The 13,262-nt window shown below is 40.9% G+C and overlaps 1 protein-coding gene across 2 annotated transcripts in view; it reads left to right on the top strand.

Moving 5' to 3' along the window:
* The first annotated feature begins 7,681 nt into the window (after positions 1 to 7,681).
* LOC139557475 (F-box only protein 6-like) overlaps positions 7,682 to 13,262 on the top strand; it is a 69,949-nt gene continuing 64,368 nt past the window's right edge. Inside the window, exon 1 of one of the 2 annotated variants that reach the window (XM_071372327.1) lies at positions 7,682 to 8,200. In XM_071372327.1, coding sequence (XP_071228428.1) covers positions 8,135 to 8,200 — 66 coding nt within the window. In that variant the 5' untranslated portion in view covers positions 7,682 to 8,134. The remainder of the gene's footprint in view (positions 8,201 to 13,262) is intronic. The other variant, XM_071372326.1, reaches the window with a different exon arrangement.

Here is a 13,262-nt window from a genome sequence, read left to right as displayed (position 1 = left end):
CCTGTGTTCCCACTCTCTCGCTGGTTCAGCATTCCTCTCCTCAGGTACTGTAGGAGATGTGGGAACCTGTAGCGGCTCACTATGAAGGTCATATTCATCCCCGCTGTCTTCATCAGAATCTAGAGGATGTGGTGCAGGCTGATGTCTCCTTTTTTTCTGACTTTTGTCATCTTTGGTCATTTCTGGTTATGTCTCAAAAGGTAGGTGGTCACAGGACATGAGCAGGTTTCTGTGCAGGACCCTGGAGCGTCCCCTACCCTTTTCTGGTCTCAATTCATAAATCGGCAGGTCTGAACCCATTTGTCTCACTACTGTGTGAATTGTATCTTCCCAATAGTTACGGAGTTTTCCTGGTCCTCCTCTTGGTGTCAGGTTTTTAATCAGAACTCGCTCGCCAGGCTGTAGCACTGAACTCCTAACTTTAGTGTCATAGTACTTCTTACTTCTTTCAGCGGCTTTCTGAGCATTTTCATTTGCAATGGCGTATGCTTCTTCCATCCCTCGTTTCCAGTTCTCCACGTAGTCTCGATGGTTACTGGAACCTGCCTCTGTGCACAATCCAAAGAGCATATCAACTGGAAGCCTGGGTGATCTCCCAAACAGAAGATAAAATGGTGAATAGCCAGTCACTTCGCAACGGGTGCAGTTATAGGCATAAACCAGTTTGTTCAGAGACTCCTTCCAATTTGACTTTTGTGTCTCAGTTAGTGTCTTTAACATTTGCAACAATGTTCTGTTCATGCGTTCCACTTGACCGTTCCCCATCGGGTGGTAGGGTGTTGTTCTGGACCCCGCCATGCCACTGAGTTTCTTTAACTGATGGAACACCTGGATGCGGGACGGGAACCCAAACTTCAGGGCAAAGTCATTGAAGATGGGTCTGCAGCAGTTTTACCTGACTTTGATGTGGTGGCGTAGGCTTGAGTGAAACGTGTAAAATGATCAACAATCACGAGGATGTACTCATATCCCCCTTTGCATCTGTCGAGATGAAGGAAGTCTATACATACCAGTTCAAATGGCTGTGTTGTCACAATGTTTGTCAGAGGAGCTCTTGTTTCATGGGCTGGCTTTTTCTGCTTGACACAGCTACAAGTTTTAGTCACATAGTGCTCGATGTCAGATTGCATATATGGCCAGAAGAAGCGGTCACATACTAGTGATACAGTGCGGTCAGTACCTTGGTGTCCCATGTTATTGTGCAACTCTTCCATAACTTTACCTTTGTACTGCTCTGGTAGAACTAACTGATTGCGGGCTGTAGTGATTCTGTACAGAATGCCATCACTGTCTATTGTCAATTTGTCCCATTCTCTGAATAGGCATTTTGTCTTTGGACTGAATTCCTTTTGCTCTTTAACTGGCTGTTTGAAACCCGACAGTTTGAAATTGAGCACAGGACGGATGACCGGATCAGATTCTTGTGCTTCTCTTATCCCATCTTTTGGGATCGAGCTGGTTGTTGCAGTGGTTGTCTCACCTTCAGCTGACACTGACATAGCTGCAGCTGCAGCTGAAAGTGACCAAGGTACAACAGCCTCTTTCTGTACCTCAACTGCTTGTATCGTTTAGTCTTTTCGGTCATTGTCAGGATGTGCTCGATAACATTGAAACCTATGATGGGATGAGATAGGTGACAGCCTTTCATTACCAGCACTGGGATGATCAGTTCCTTTGTTTCGTCAGTTTCAGAGGCTAGCCGAAAAGTTGTTTCAATCCATCCCAGAGGTACGGCATTTCAGTCCCATTTGCTGCAGTCAACCTGAGATCAGCAGGTGAGTCCAGGATTTCTGAAACATCTCTCAGCCTTGCGTTTGGGAGAGATTCCTCTTTCCATCGTTCATCAATGACCGATACCTGAGAGCCTGTGTCCCATAGAGCTTGGAGGTGGTGGCGATTCAGGTGACACTCAATAAGGCACTGTCTGCCGACTAGCGAGGTGACCTTACGGGGGTGGCGACCTTGAGCTAGGGATGGTAAGGAGTGGGCATTTTCCTCTGTGCAGGAAAACCTTTCACTGGTAGAGTCAATTTTCAGGTGAGTGCATTTTTCCTTATGTTTAATCCAATGTTGATTTTGACATACTTTGGAACAGTACAGTGTCTCTTTACATGATGAACATTGTTTCAGGTTCTCAAATGAATCTTCTCTGGCACAATTTGCACATTTCTGGGACTTTTTGGTAGCTACGGTTAACACTCGTCCCTCAGCGGTAACCCTTGCCCGTTTAAAGGGGCCTCCCTTGATGGTCTGACTCCCCGGATTTTACATCCAGCTTGAAAATGTTCTCCACTCCCACATCGGAAGCAGTGTGTGCAGTGTGCATCTGTTCTGGCCTGCTGGCAGACAAAACACCTCCTTGGAGCTTGAGCAGAGCGGTTGCCATACCGGTTAGGTGCATATTGATGCTGCACAGGGTCAGGTGCTTGGGACTGACTGTAGTTGCTGTAATACTGCTGCTGGGAAACAGGTGGCTGGGGGCCCCAATCTGGCCTCCTAACTGGAGGTGGGGCATAGGCACAAGGCGGTGACTGAAACAAAGGCTGCTGTAATGTCTCCTACTACCTCTTCCTGTAGTTCTTCCAAGGCGGTTGTCATGTTGACAGAACAGGAGGAACTTTTACTGTGCAGGAGTTGACTCTGAATTAGATGGTCCTTACTGTCTCTGATGGTCGATCAATGGCCTCAGTTGACACGTACTTAACCACCAACTTCCAGCTCCCCTCGAACAGCAACACTTTCCTCACTGCAGCCTGCCTGAGTTGTTATGTGGGGATTTAGCTGGCTCGGAATTCAGCGACCAGGATGTGGAAACTGAACATCTGAGCAGCAATCTCAGCGGAGCCTCCAAAATGTTACGCCCCTGAAAAAGGTGAGAAAGAATCACGAGAGTGATAGGTGTTGTTTACTCACTGAAACTTTTAGTGCAATGAGAAAAAGACCGCGATTTCTCCGTGAACTTGAGTGGAGACCAGAGCAATCGATCTCAGGCTCATAGATTAAGAGCATTTAGTAGATCACAGATTAACACTTTTACCCACGACAAAATAAAGTAATCAACATAACGTTTACACATTCCTCTCACAATTCGTACCCTTTGTATGCTTGACGGATTTTAACACAATTATATAAATGTTATCAATCTATCAACTAATACTGAATGCATGATCTTCTTAACCTTAGATGTTTTAAGATCCTCACATACTATGAACTTACTAATACTTTTTAATGTATAACAGGCTATTAGTATTTCCTTTAACCTGTTACATTAGATGGTAGGGTATTTGTTTATTTATTTATTTAATCAAAGTATAAGGGAGTTGTACCCCAGTCTAGTAGGTAGCGGTAATGTAACATTTATTGGATGCCAATCGCCATTAAACCTCATTGAAGAAGAAGAATGCTGGTGACAAAACTATTTATTTTTATTAACAACAAATCAATACAAAAAGTACATGGGGAACAAGTGTATATATAAAGAATATACAAAGGACATTTGGGCTAGGGGGTATATTATCACATTACACAAGGACCTTAAGGGACATACACACAATTGTAACAGGTTTTTTTGTTGGTAGAGTATTTACTTGTCTTAAAATATAGTTCAATTTCTTTTTGCAAGGTAATAAAATGTGGTGTTTTGTTTGTAAATTGACATTTGTGAATATGAAATTTGGCCAAAATAATTTTTTAAATAATTCTAAACGGAATCTATAGTCCCTGTGACGTGTCTGGGCATTCCAAACACATAACAGACACACCCTCTCCCCTCAGCCCTCAAATTAAGTGGACACTTCTGATGACGTATCATGACGTCTGACGAGTTTTCACTTGCAGGGCGAGGGAGGAAGGAAGGAATCCATTAGCCTGTTGAATAATGATGGGACATTATTTGCCCCTGTATTTGCTAAGAGGTTGAAACAAGGCTTGCATCATATAATTGATGAAGAACAATCTGGTTTTATGCATGTTGACACATTAGTAATAACATCAGGTTGATCTTAGATATGATTGACTATAATGACCTGATCTTTGATGATAGTTTTCTTATGTTCGTTGATTTTTATAAAGCTTTTGACACAGTAGAACATGGGTTTATGTTCAAAGCAATAAGTTTTTTGGGGTTTGTTGACTTTTTTTTAAAGCAGTCCAAACTTTATATAGTACAACTCTGTAAAATTAGCTCACGGGACATCCCAAAGATTTAATATTGGGCGTGGCATTAGGCAGGGCTGCCCAATTAGTCAATTTTTATTTTTTATTGGTTACTCAAATTATGGCTCTTCATATCAAGAAAGGGAATTTAAGGTGTTTCAGCACTTGGCAAAGAATATAAACTATGTCAACTGGCTGATGATACCATATTTTTGAGAGACAGGAATGAGGTTTCTAAAGCAGTTTCCTGTATTGAAGACTTTTCCTTAGTTTCAGGTTTGAAAATGAATATCAATAAGTCAGTCTTATTTCCACTCAAGGATTGTGTTTTACAGGAAGTATATGGTATCCCAATTAAAGATAAGGTTACTTATCTTGGAATTGTTATATGCAAGGATGAAAAACAAAGGAGTGAATTGAACTTTAACCCCATTATTGAGAAAACAAAGAAGAAATTGAACCTCTGGTTGTTGAGAGATATTTTGTTATATGGTCGGGTTTTATTGTCCAAAGCTGAAGGGTTATCCAGATCGGTTTATGTTTTATTATCACTTGAATAATCCCCTAAAATTGTAAAGGACTTAGATAAGATTCTTTATAATTTTATTTGGAGGAACAAGTCTCACTATCTCCGGAAATATATTCTCACTAATACCCAAGAACAAGGAGGTCTTGAGGTTTTAGATTTAAATACTCTAAATAATACTTTTAAAATAAATTGGATTCTGAAGTACATTAAGAACCAGAACAGTATTTGGAATGTCTTCCCTAAGTATTTATTTGACTCTGTTGGTGGTTTAGAATTTTTGCTTCAATGTAATTTTGATGTTGACAAAATCCCAGTAAAATTGGCCAAATTCCATAATCAGGCAATTTTAGCTTGGATGTTAGCGTATAAACATTTTTTCCCCTCATAGATACTTTCTATGGAACAACAAAGATATACAATTTAAAAATAAGTCTCTTTTTTTTGTAACTGGTTTGAGAATAAAATGATTTAGGTTGGTCAGTTACTGAATGAGGATGGATATCTCCTCTCATATGGGGAATTTCTTGATAAGTTTAAAATTCCAATAACCCCGAAAGAATATGCAATTGTTTGTGATGCGATTCCAAGGGGGGTTGTATCTTTTTAAATTCCTCTGTGGTTGATGTTAGTAACATAGATTTACATGAATATATATTCATTGCCAATATTAACATCAAAGATAAATGTAGTAATAAACAGATTAGGAATATTGTTTGTGATACTACAATTCCCTCAGCAAGATTATTTTTGTCAAATATCTATGGTAATATACAATGGGGGAAAGCATGGGAAATTGCTAACAAATTGTATCAGTAACAAGGTAAAGGAAGTTTCATTTAAAATGTTACATAGAATGTATCTTGTGAAACCCGTTTTGGAAAGATTCAAGCTGAATATTGACTATAAATGTGATTTCTGTGGAATGGAGAAGGAGACTCATTTTGCATTTGTTTTTTGCCTGTATTTATAGTAGATTTCTTGGGATTGACATACAGAATTCTGTTACAAAAAGAAATAAGACCGGTTGTACAATTTAATGGTTTTGATATAATGATTTATTTCAGAAATTCTGACATTAATTAAATATACTAAATCTTTATCAAACTGCTAATAATATTAGGTAAATTTCATATTCACAAAAGCAAATGGTCTAATTCAAAACCTAACTTTTTTCACTTTATAAATTAATTTAAACAATATGGCACTACTTTAACTAAAATGGAAAACAAAAACTTGTATTATTAATGAATTTGATTTGTTTGTTTAGGATTCCTAGCAATGTAAATAGTTTATGTACAGTTGAAGTCGGAAGTTTACACACACCTTAGCCAAATACATTTAAACTCAGCTTTTCACTATTCCTGACATTTAATCCTGGTAAAAAAATCCCTGTGTTAGGTCAGTTAGGATCACCACTTTATTTTACGAATGTGAAATGTCAGAATAATAGTAGAGAGAATGAATTATTTCAGCTTTTATTTCTTTCATCACATTCCCAGTGGGTCAGAAATGTACATACACTCAATTAGTATTTGGAAGCATTGCCTTTAAATTGTTTAACTTGGGTCAAATATGTTGGGTAGCCTTCCACAAGCTTCCCACAATAAGTTGGGTGAATTTTGGCCCATTCCTCCTGACAGAGCTGGTGTAACTGAGTCAGGTTTGTAGGCCTCCTTGCTCGCACAAGCTTTTTCAGTTCTGCCCACAAATTATCTATAGGATTGAGGTCAGGGCTTTGTGATGGCCACTCCAATACCTTGACTTTGTTGTCCTTGAGCCATTTTGACACAACTTTGGAAGTATGCTTGGGGTCATTGTCCATTTGGAAGACCCATTTGCGACCAAGCTTTAACTTCCTGACTGATGTCTTGTGATATTGCTTTAATATATCCACATAATTTTCCGTTATCATGATGCCATCTATTTTGTTAAGTGCCCCAGTCCCTCCTGCAGCAAAGCACCCCCAAAATAATGATGCTGCCACCCCTGTGCTTCACGGTTGGGATGGTGTTCTCCGGCTTGCAAGCCTCCCCTTTTTTCCTCCAAACATAACAATGGTCATTATGGCCAAACAGTTCTATTTTTGTTTCATCAGACCAGAGGACATTTCTCCAAAAAGTACAATCTTTGTACCTATGTGCAGTTGCAAACTGTAGTCTGGCTTTTTTATGGCGGTTTTGGAGCAGTGGCTTCTTCCTTGCTGGGCGGCCTTTCAGGTTATTTCGATAAAGGACCCATTTTACTGTGGATATAGATACTTTTGTACCTGTTTCCTCCAGCATCTTCACAAGGTCCTTTGCTGCTGTTCTGGGATTGATTTGCACTTTTCGCACCAAATTACGTTCATCTCTAGGAGACAGAAAACGTCTCCTTCCTGAGCGGTATGATGGCTGCGCGGTCCCATGGTGTTTATACTTTTAGGCATTTTGAAATTGCGCCCAAGGATGAACCAGACTTGTGTAGGTCCACAATTTTTTTCTGAGGTCTTGGCTGATTTCTTTTGATTTTCCCATGATGTCAAGCAAAGAGGCACTGAAGGTAGGCCTTGAAATACATCCACAGGTACACCTCCAATTGACTCAAATTATGTCAATTAGCCTATCAGAAGCTTCTAAAGCCATGACATCATTTTCTGAAATTGTCCAAGCTGTTTAAAGGCACAGTCAACTTAGTTTATGTAAACTTCTGACCCACTGGAATTGTGTTACAGTGAATTATAAGTGAAATAATCTGTCTGTAAACAATTGTTGGAAAAATTACTTGTGTCATGTACAAAGTAGATGTCCTAACCGTTTGTTTACAATACATTTTTGGAGTGGTGGATAACAAGTTTTAATGACTCCAACCTAAGTGTATGTAAACTTCCAACTTCAACGGTATGCTTGTTTGCATGTGACTATTCGTCTTTTGTTTGTTGATGTTTGTTTAAAAAAAAAAAAAAAGAGGGAGGGAGGGAGGAAGGAATTCATTTTAAATGGACCACCCTTGCCCGGAAATTCGTCACTCATTCGTCCCGCGACGAATGTGTTGTTTTCAGTTTGAAACGTAGCGGTTATGTCTGGGGAAGCACAGGCGACTTCATGTTATTGTTTATTTTATTTTATAGAATGACTCAACAACCAACATTAATTAAAAACGAGTGCTGAGGGGCTTATGTTGCAAACTTCCCTTACTTGGCTGACATTTGGACTGACGACAAGTATGTCCGCGGGGATTCCCCCAAGGGCGTAGGTTTGAAACGTAGCCGTTATATCAGGGGAAGTACAGGCGATTTCATGTTGAGTTTGAGCCAGAATGACTATATATAGGCAAGCTCAACGTTGTGTATTGTTTCGTTCATGGTAGTGTGAAACATAAGTAGTATACGAGCTAGCGTTCTAACTGTATTTAGTTTGACGAGTCTATAACACAGGAGCCCTTGCATTTGTATGTAGACTACACTTCTTCGTGATGAAAAGGAGAGCAATTAATTGCCAATTACAAAGCCATTCGGACTCGAGTTTGGTCCAGGAAAACGTAAGTATGTCCAAAGTCATATGTTCTTTGTCAAACAGATTGAAAACGAGTCTTAGAAAACATTACCAGAAAGTCTAAAAAAGGTATTAAACATTGTGTTGTACTTTTAAGTAACGACCCCTGCTAACTAATATCAACACTTATATTTAGTAGATTTTTTCCCCAGTCTTCAGTATGTTTAAATATAAATTGCCCTGTGCCTGTAATTCCGTTACCAAAAAACCCAGGTCGTTAAGATATTTTATAATTTCTCTCAGGAGGGAAGGTAATAAAAGTTCACATAAGTAACAATTAAGGTAGACCTGTCAATTAGACTGTTTTACTACGTTTTTTGATCGCCCTAATAGTAAAAACATGTATTACCTTGTTTAATGTGGCATGAACACAACCAGTCATGTTTTCATCTGATTGTAAAACTGCGCATGCTGTCCACTCCAGAATATACTGAACAAAAATATAAACGCAACATGACACAATTTCAACGATTTTACTGAGTTACAGTTCATATAAGGAAATCGGTTAATTTTAAATAAATTCATTAGGCCCTGATCTATGGATTTCACATGACTGGGCAGGGGAGCAGCTACGGGTGGGAGCCAGGTGAAGAATGTCCTGAGCTGGCATGGTTACACGTGGTCTGCAGTTGAGGCCGGTTGGACCTACTGCCAAATTCTCCTAAACGACATTGAAGGCAGCTTATGGTAGAGAAATTAACATGACATTTTCTTGCAAAACTTTTATTGTCCCCGGCACAAGATGCAACTCTGTTTAATCAGCTTCTTGATATGCCACATCTGTCAGGTGGATGGGTTATTTTGGCAAAGGAGAAATGCTCACTAACAGGGATTAAACAATTTTTTTATTTCGGAACATGGGACCAACACTTTACATGTTGTGTTTACGGGGGTGTAAAAATACCTTAAAGTACTTAAATTGTTTTTTGGGGTATCGGTACTTTACTATTTATATTTTTTGCAACTTTTTTACTTCACTACATTCCTAAAGAAAATGATGTACTTTTTACTCCATACATTTTCCCTATGACAATTGAGTACTTTTCCCACCACTGTTTTATGTGTATGTTCAGTGTAATTCCAGCAATCAAACAGTGCAATGTGCACCTGCCATTTGATGAAGGGAAGGAGACGGTGTCATGTATTCATGGAGGCCACTTCCCCTAAAATTTGACCAATAGCCATTATACAATTCTTTAGTCTGTCAGTGTTTTCATATTTTTCCGTCAATTCGCAAGTGGCCGATTTTCTCGCTAGAGAAATAATCTGATCGAGTGAAACAGCGCCCCTCTGTCTCAGTATGTGTAGCCAATGTATCTGATACTGTCTGAACCAAAAGAGTATGACATGTTGCCGCCATAGCATTTGATTGATTGATTGATGACAGCAAGCATTTGGCCTCCATTGATAAAACAATACAATTATTTGCCAAACAGCATTGAGCTGAGCTCAACTGTGGGTTGACCCGGTGCAGCAAAACGCCCCCCCCAAGCGAGACCAGTTTGGATTTGGCTACGCACCAATCAAATCACATCCTAAACAAAATGTCATTTTCAGAAAAATGTGTCGGCTTGTATTGTTTTCCTGCAGTAGCTAGCTTGCTAAATCGTCCCTTTCCTAAGCCATGGATGGAGATGGAATTTCGACTTGTGGTTTTGACTTAATGCTCTGTACAGGCCAATGATTATGACGGCGAGTCTGATCTAACCATAAATTAATGTTTTGCCACTGCCCTGAGACGATTGAAGTTCTAGATGTAGCCTAGTAGGCCCACGTTAGCTAGCTTACTTAGCTGGTTCATTGTTGCCCATGTGAGGAAGTTGGCTTGGTAGGCTAGGCCTATAGACTATGCCTATGCTATGTTGTATGCCATTGCCTCGTGAGTAAATCTGAGATTAAAAAACAATGTATGCTATTCCGTTAAAACAACTACAGCCTATGCACATGTTGTAATCCAAATTATAATCTTAACTGACAGATTTCAAACGATACTTTTGAGGCACTGTCGGGAACTCTGTGGATGGGTGAATGGTGGGGCGAGTGGTGGGATTGATAAACCAGAATTGGAGGATCCTCCTTCGTTTAAATCTCCAGTTTGGTAACCTGTCTGTATATGGTCCCACGGTTGACCATACATGTCAGAGCAAAAACCAAGCCATGAGTTTGAAGGAATTGTCCGTAGAGCCCCGAGACAGGATTTTGTCAAGGCACAGATCTTGGGATGGGTACCAAAAAATGTCTGCAGCATTGAAGGTCCCCAAGAACAGTGGCCTCCATCGTTCTGAAATGGAAGAAGTTTGGAAACACCAAGACTCGGGGGAGAAGGGCCTTGGTCTGGGAGGTGACCAAGAACTCGATGGTCACTCGGAAAGAGCTTCAGAGTTTCTCTGTGGAGGTGGGAGAACCTTCCAGAAAGACAACCATCTCTGCAGCACTCCACCAAGCAGGAGTTTATGGGAGCGTGGCCAGATGGAAGCCACTCCTCAGTAAAAGGCACATAATAGGCCGCTTGGAGTTTGCCAAAAAGGCATCTAAAGACTCTGACCATGAGAAACAAGATTCTCTGGTTTGATGAAACCAAGATTGGCACTCAGGCCAAAGAGTTAAATCGTCACATCTGGAGGAAAGCTGGCACCATCCCTATGGTGAAGCATGGTGGTGGCAGCATTATGCTGTGGGGTTGTTTTTCACCGGCAGGGACTGGGAGACTAGTCAGGATCGAGGGAAAGATGAACAGAGGAAAGTACAGAGAAATCCTTGATGAAAACCTACACCAGAGCACTCAGGACCTCAGACTGGGGCGAAGTTTCACCTTCCAGCAGGACAACGACCCTGAGCACACAGCCAGGACAATGCAGGACTGGCTTCAGGACAAGTATCAATATCCTTGAGTGGCCCAGACAGAGCCCAGGCTTGAACCTGATCGAACATCTCTGGAGAGACCTGAAAATGGCTGTGCAGCGACGCTCACCATCCAACCTGATAGAGCTTGAGAGGATCTGAAGAGAAGAAATGGGGGAAATAGTCCCCAAATACAGGTGTGCCAAACTATTGCCCTGTTCTAGGCAATAGATTGCGGAGCAGTGCCTCCCCGCTAAACTTCTTGGAAATGGCAAGTTCACTTTCTCATCCATAAACGCATCTCAAGTACAAATACGGTTCAGCAGGATGGGGGGCATTGTTATTAGGAAGTACATCTACCATGATTGCTAAAATAATGATTGCACTTTTAAATATTATGAGGACACCTATACATTTGGCAGCCAAGCATGAGTTGTAGCATCAGTGTAGCCTATTATCGTTTAGACATGATTTTAATATAGCTTCACGATTTAGATTAAGAACCTCCAGGCTTCAGTCAATTCAATTAGAAAAATTAAATCGTCCTCTGGAATAAAACACAACATCATCCCATGGGATCCCCTAAGGCGCTGCACAGCAGAAATATCACTGAATTATTCTAGTTCCTACACCTCACCTTCTATAGTCAAACAAAATAGGCCTTTTTATAGGCTAAGTTGATAAGCAAATGGGCAGCATCATGCTCATGTCAGTCTTCTAGAAGTAACCTTCATAGGCAAATGTAGTCTTCCTAGTATGACTGCCATTTTTAAAATGTAACCTTTTATTTAACTAGGCAAGTCAGTTAAGAACAAATTCTTATTTACAATGACGGCCTACCCCAGCCAAACCCGGACGATGATGGGCCAATTGTGCACCGCTCCTGGATTCAGGTACTGCAGTGATGCCTTTTGCATTGAGATGCAGTGTCTTAGACCACTGCGCCACTCGGGAACCCCAATAATAATAATGAGGTGGTGTGTGTGTGCGCATCAGTTTCAGCTTGTTTTGGGAGTCAAACAAGAGTCGACTCCAACCACAGGAGTTGGAGTCTACTCCAAAGATCCTAGAGTGGTGAGTCGTGCACGACTATTAGGGCTGGGCGATATGGCCTTAAACTGATATCTTAATTGTTTTTCAGAGGTTTGGACGATTCACGATATAGATCTGTTTTTCTCTAAACAAACTAAAAAAGTTCAAGACATAATTCTTAAATTTTATTTTAAAAAATATATATACAAGGCCTATTTGTGTAAAACAAATTACTGCCACTGCTTGCCAGGCTGTCATTGTATGCAAATCAAAAAAAAAGAAAAAAGAATGAGATTTTATCCCTAAGAATTTACATAATAATAAATCAAAATCTAAAATTCTGTCAAACAACATACCTTCCTTTGTTCTAAAAAAAGTTTCTGGCGAGGAACACAAGCCTGTCTACTGACACTGGCTTGAGGCATGCCCTGTGACATGTGACAATGTTCCCACCTCCCACCAGACCCTCTCCGAAGGGGCACTTGTAGCAGGAATGCACAGGTACTTTTTAGCAAGCTTACTCCGACTTGGGAAGTTGGCCTCGTGGAGCCTCCACCACTCAAGTGGGTCTTTGGCTTTCTGACTGTGGGCCAGACAGCGCTGTCTTCTTGAAGAAGCTTGCAAGTGTTTCCTTGCCCTTAGACACAGGTTCACTTTCTTCTTGGCGCACAGTTGTGCCAGGGTGACATGTGCTTTCCTCAGCTAGCCGAGACTTCAGCTCCAAAACAGTTCTTATGAGAGCATCAAAAAATCTTGTCATCTGCTATGTATGTTGTCCTGAACCGGGGATCCACCAGCGAGGCCATATCAAGGAGTTCAGCTGTGGCAGGGTCTTCGTACTTGTCCTTGAGATACTGTGGTGTGGCACTCTTGATTTTCTTTGTGGCTGCAGGAGGCTGCTTTTGAACAGGCTTGAGGTAGGAGATGCTAACGTAGTTCTCTCCAGACAGCGCCTATGGCCTTTTCTTGTTCCAGGATTCATTCTGTCTTGACCCCCACCTGGTTGGGGACTCTGAGTGGGTAGACTGAGCTCAGGCTGTGCTACAGACAAGTCTCTCCTCTTCCAGCTGAAGGAAAAGGTGCTGACCACCTTGCACAACCCAATGGCACAGTCAACTCGTGGGTCTTTCACATCATTCTCTGAAAATAATAATGAAGAAAGGATTCTAAGAAGG

Source organism: Salvelinus alpinus, chromosome 28 (assembly GCF_045679555.1).
Source record: "Salvelinus alpinus chromosome 28, SLU_Salpinus.1, whole genome shotgun sequence".
NCBI lineage: Eukaryota > Metazoa > Chordata > Actinopteri > Salmoniformes > Salmonidae > Salvelinus > Salvelinus alpinus.
Note: the sequence above shows the minus strand (reverse complement) of the source record. Positions and strands in the feature narration are given on the sequence as shown.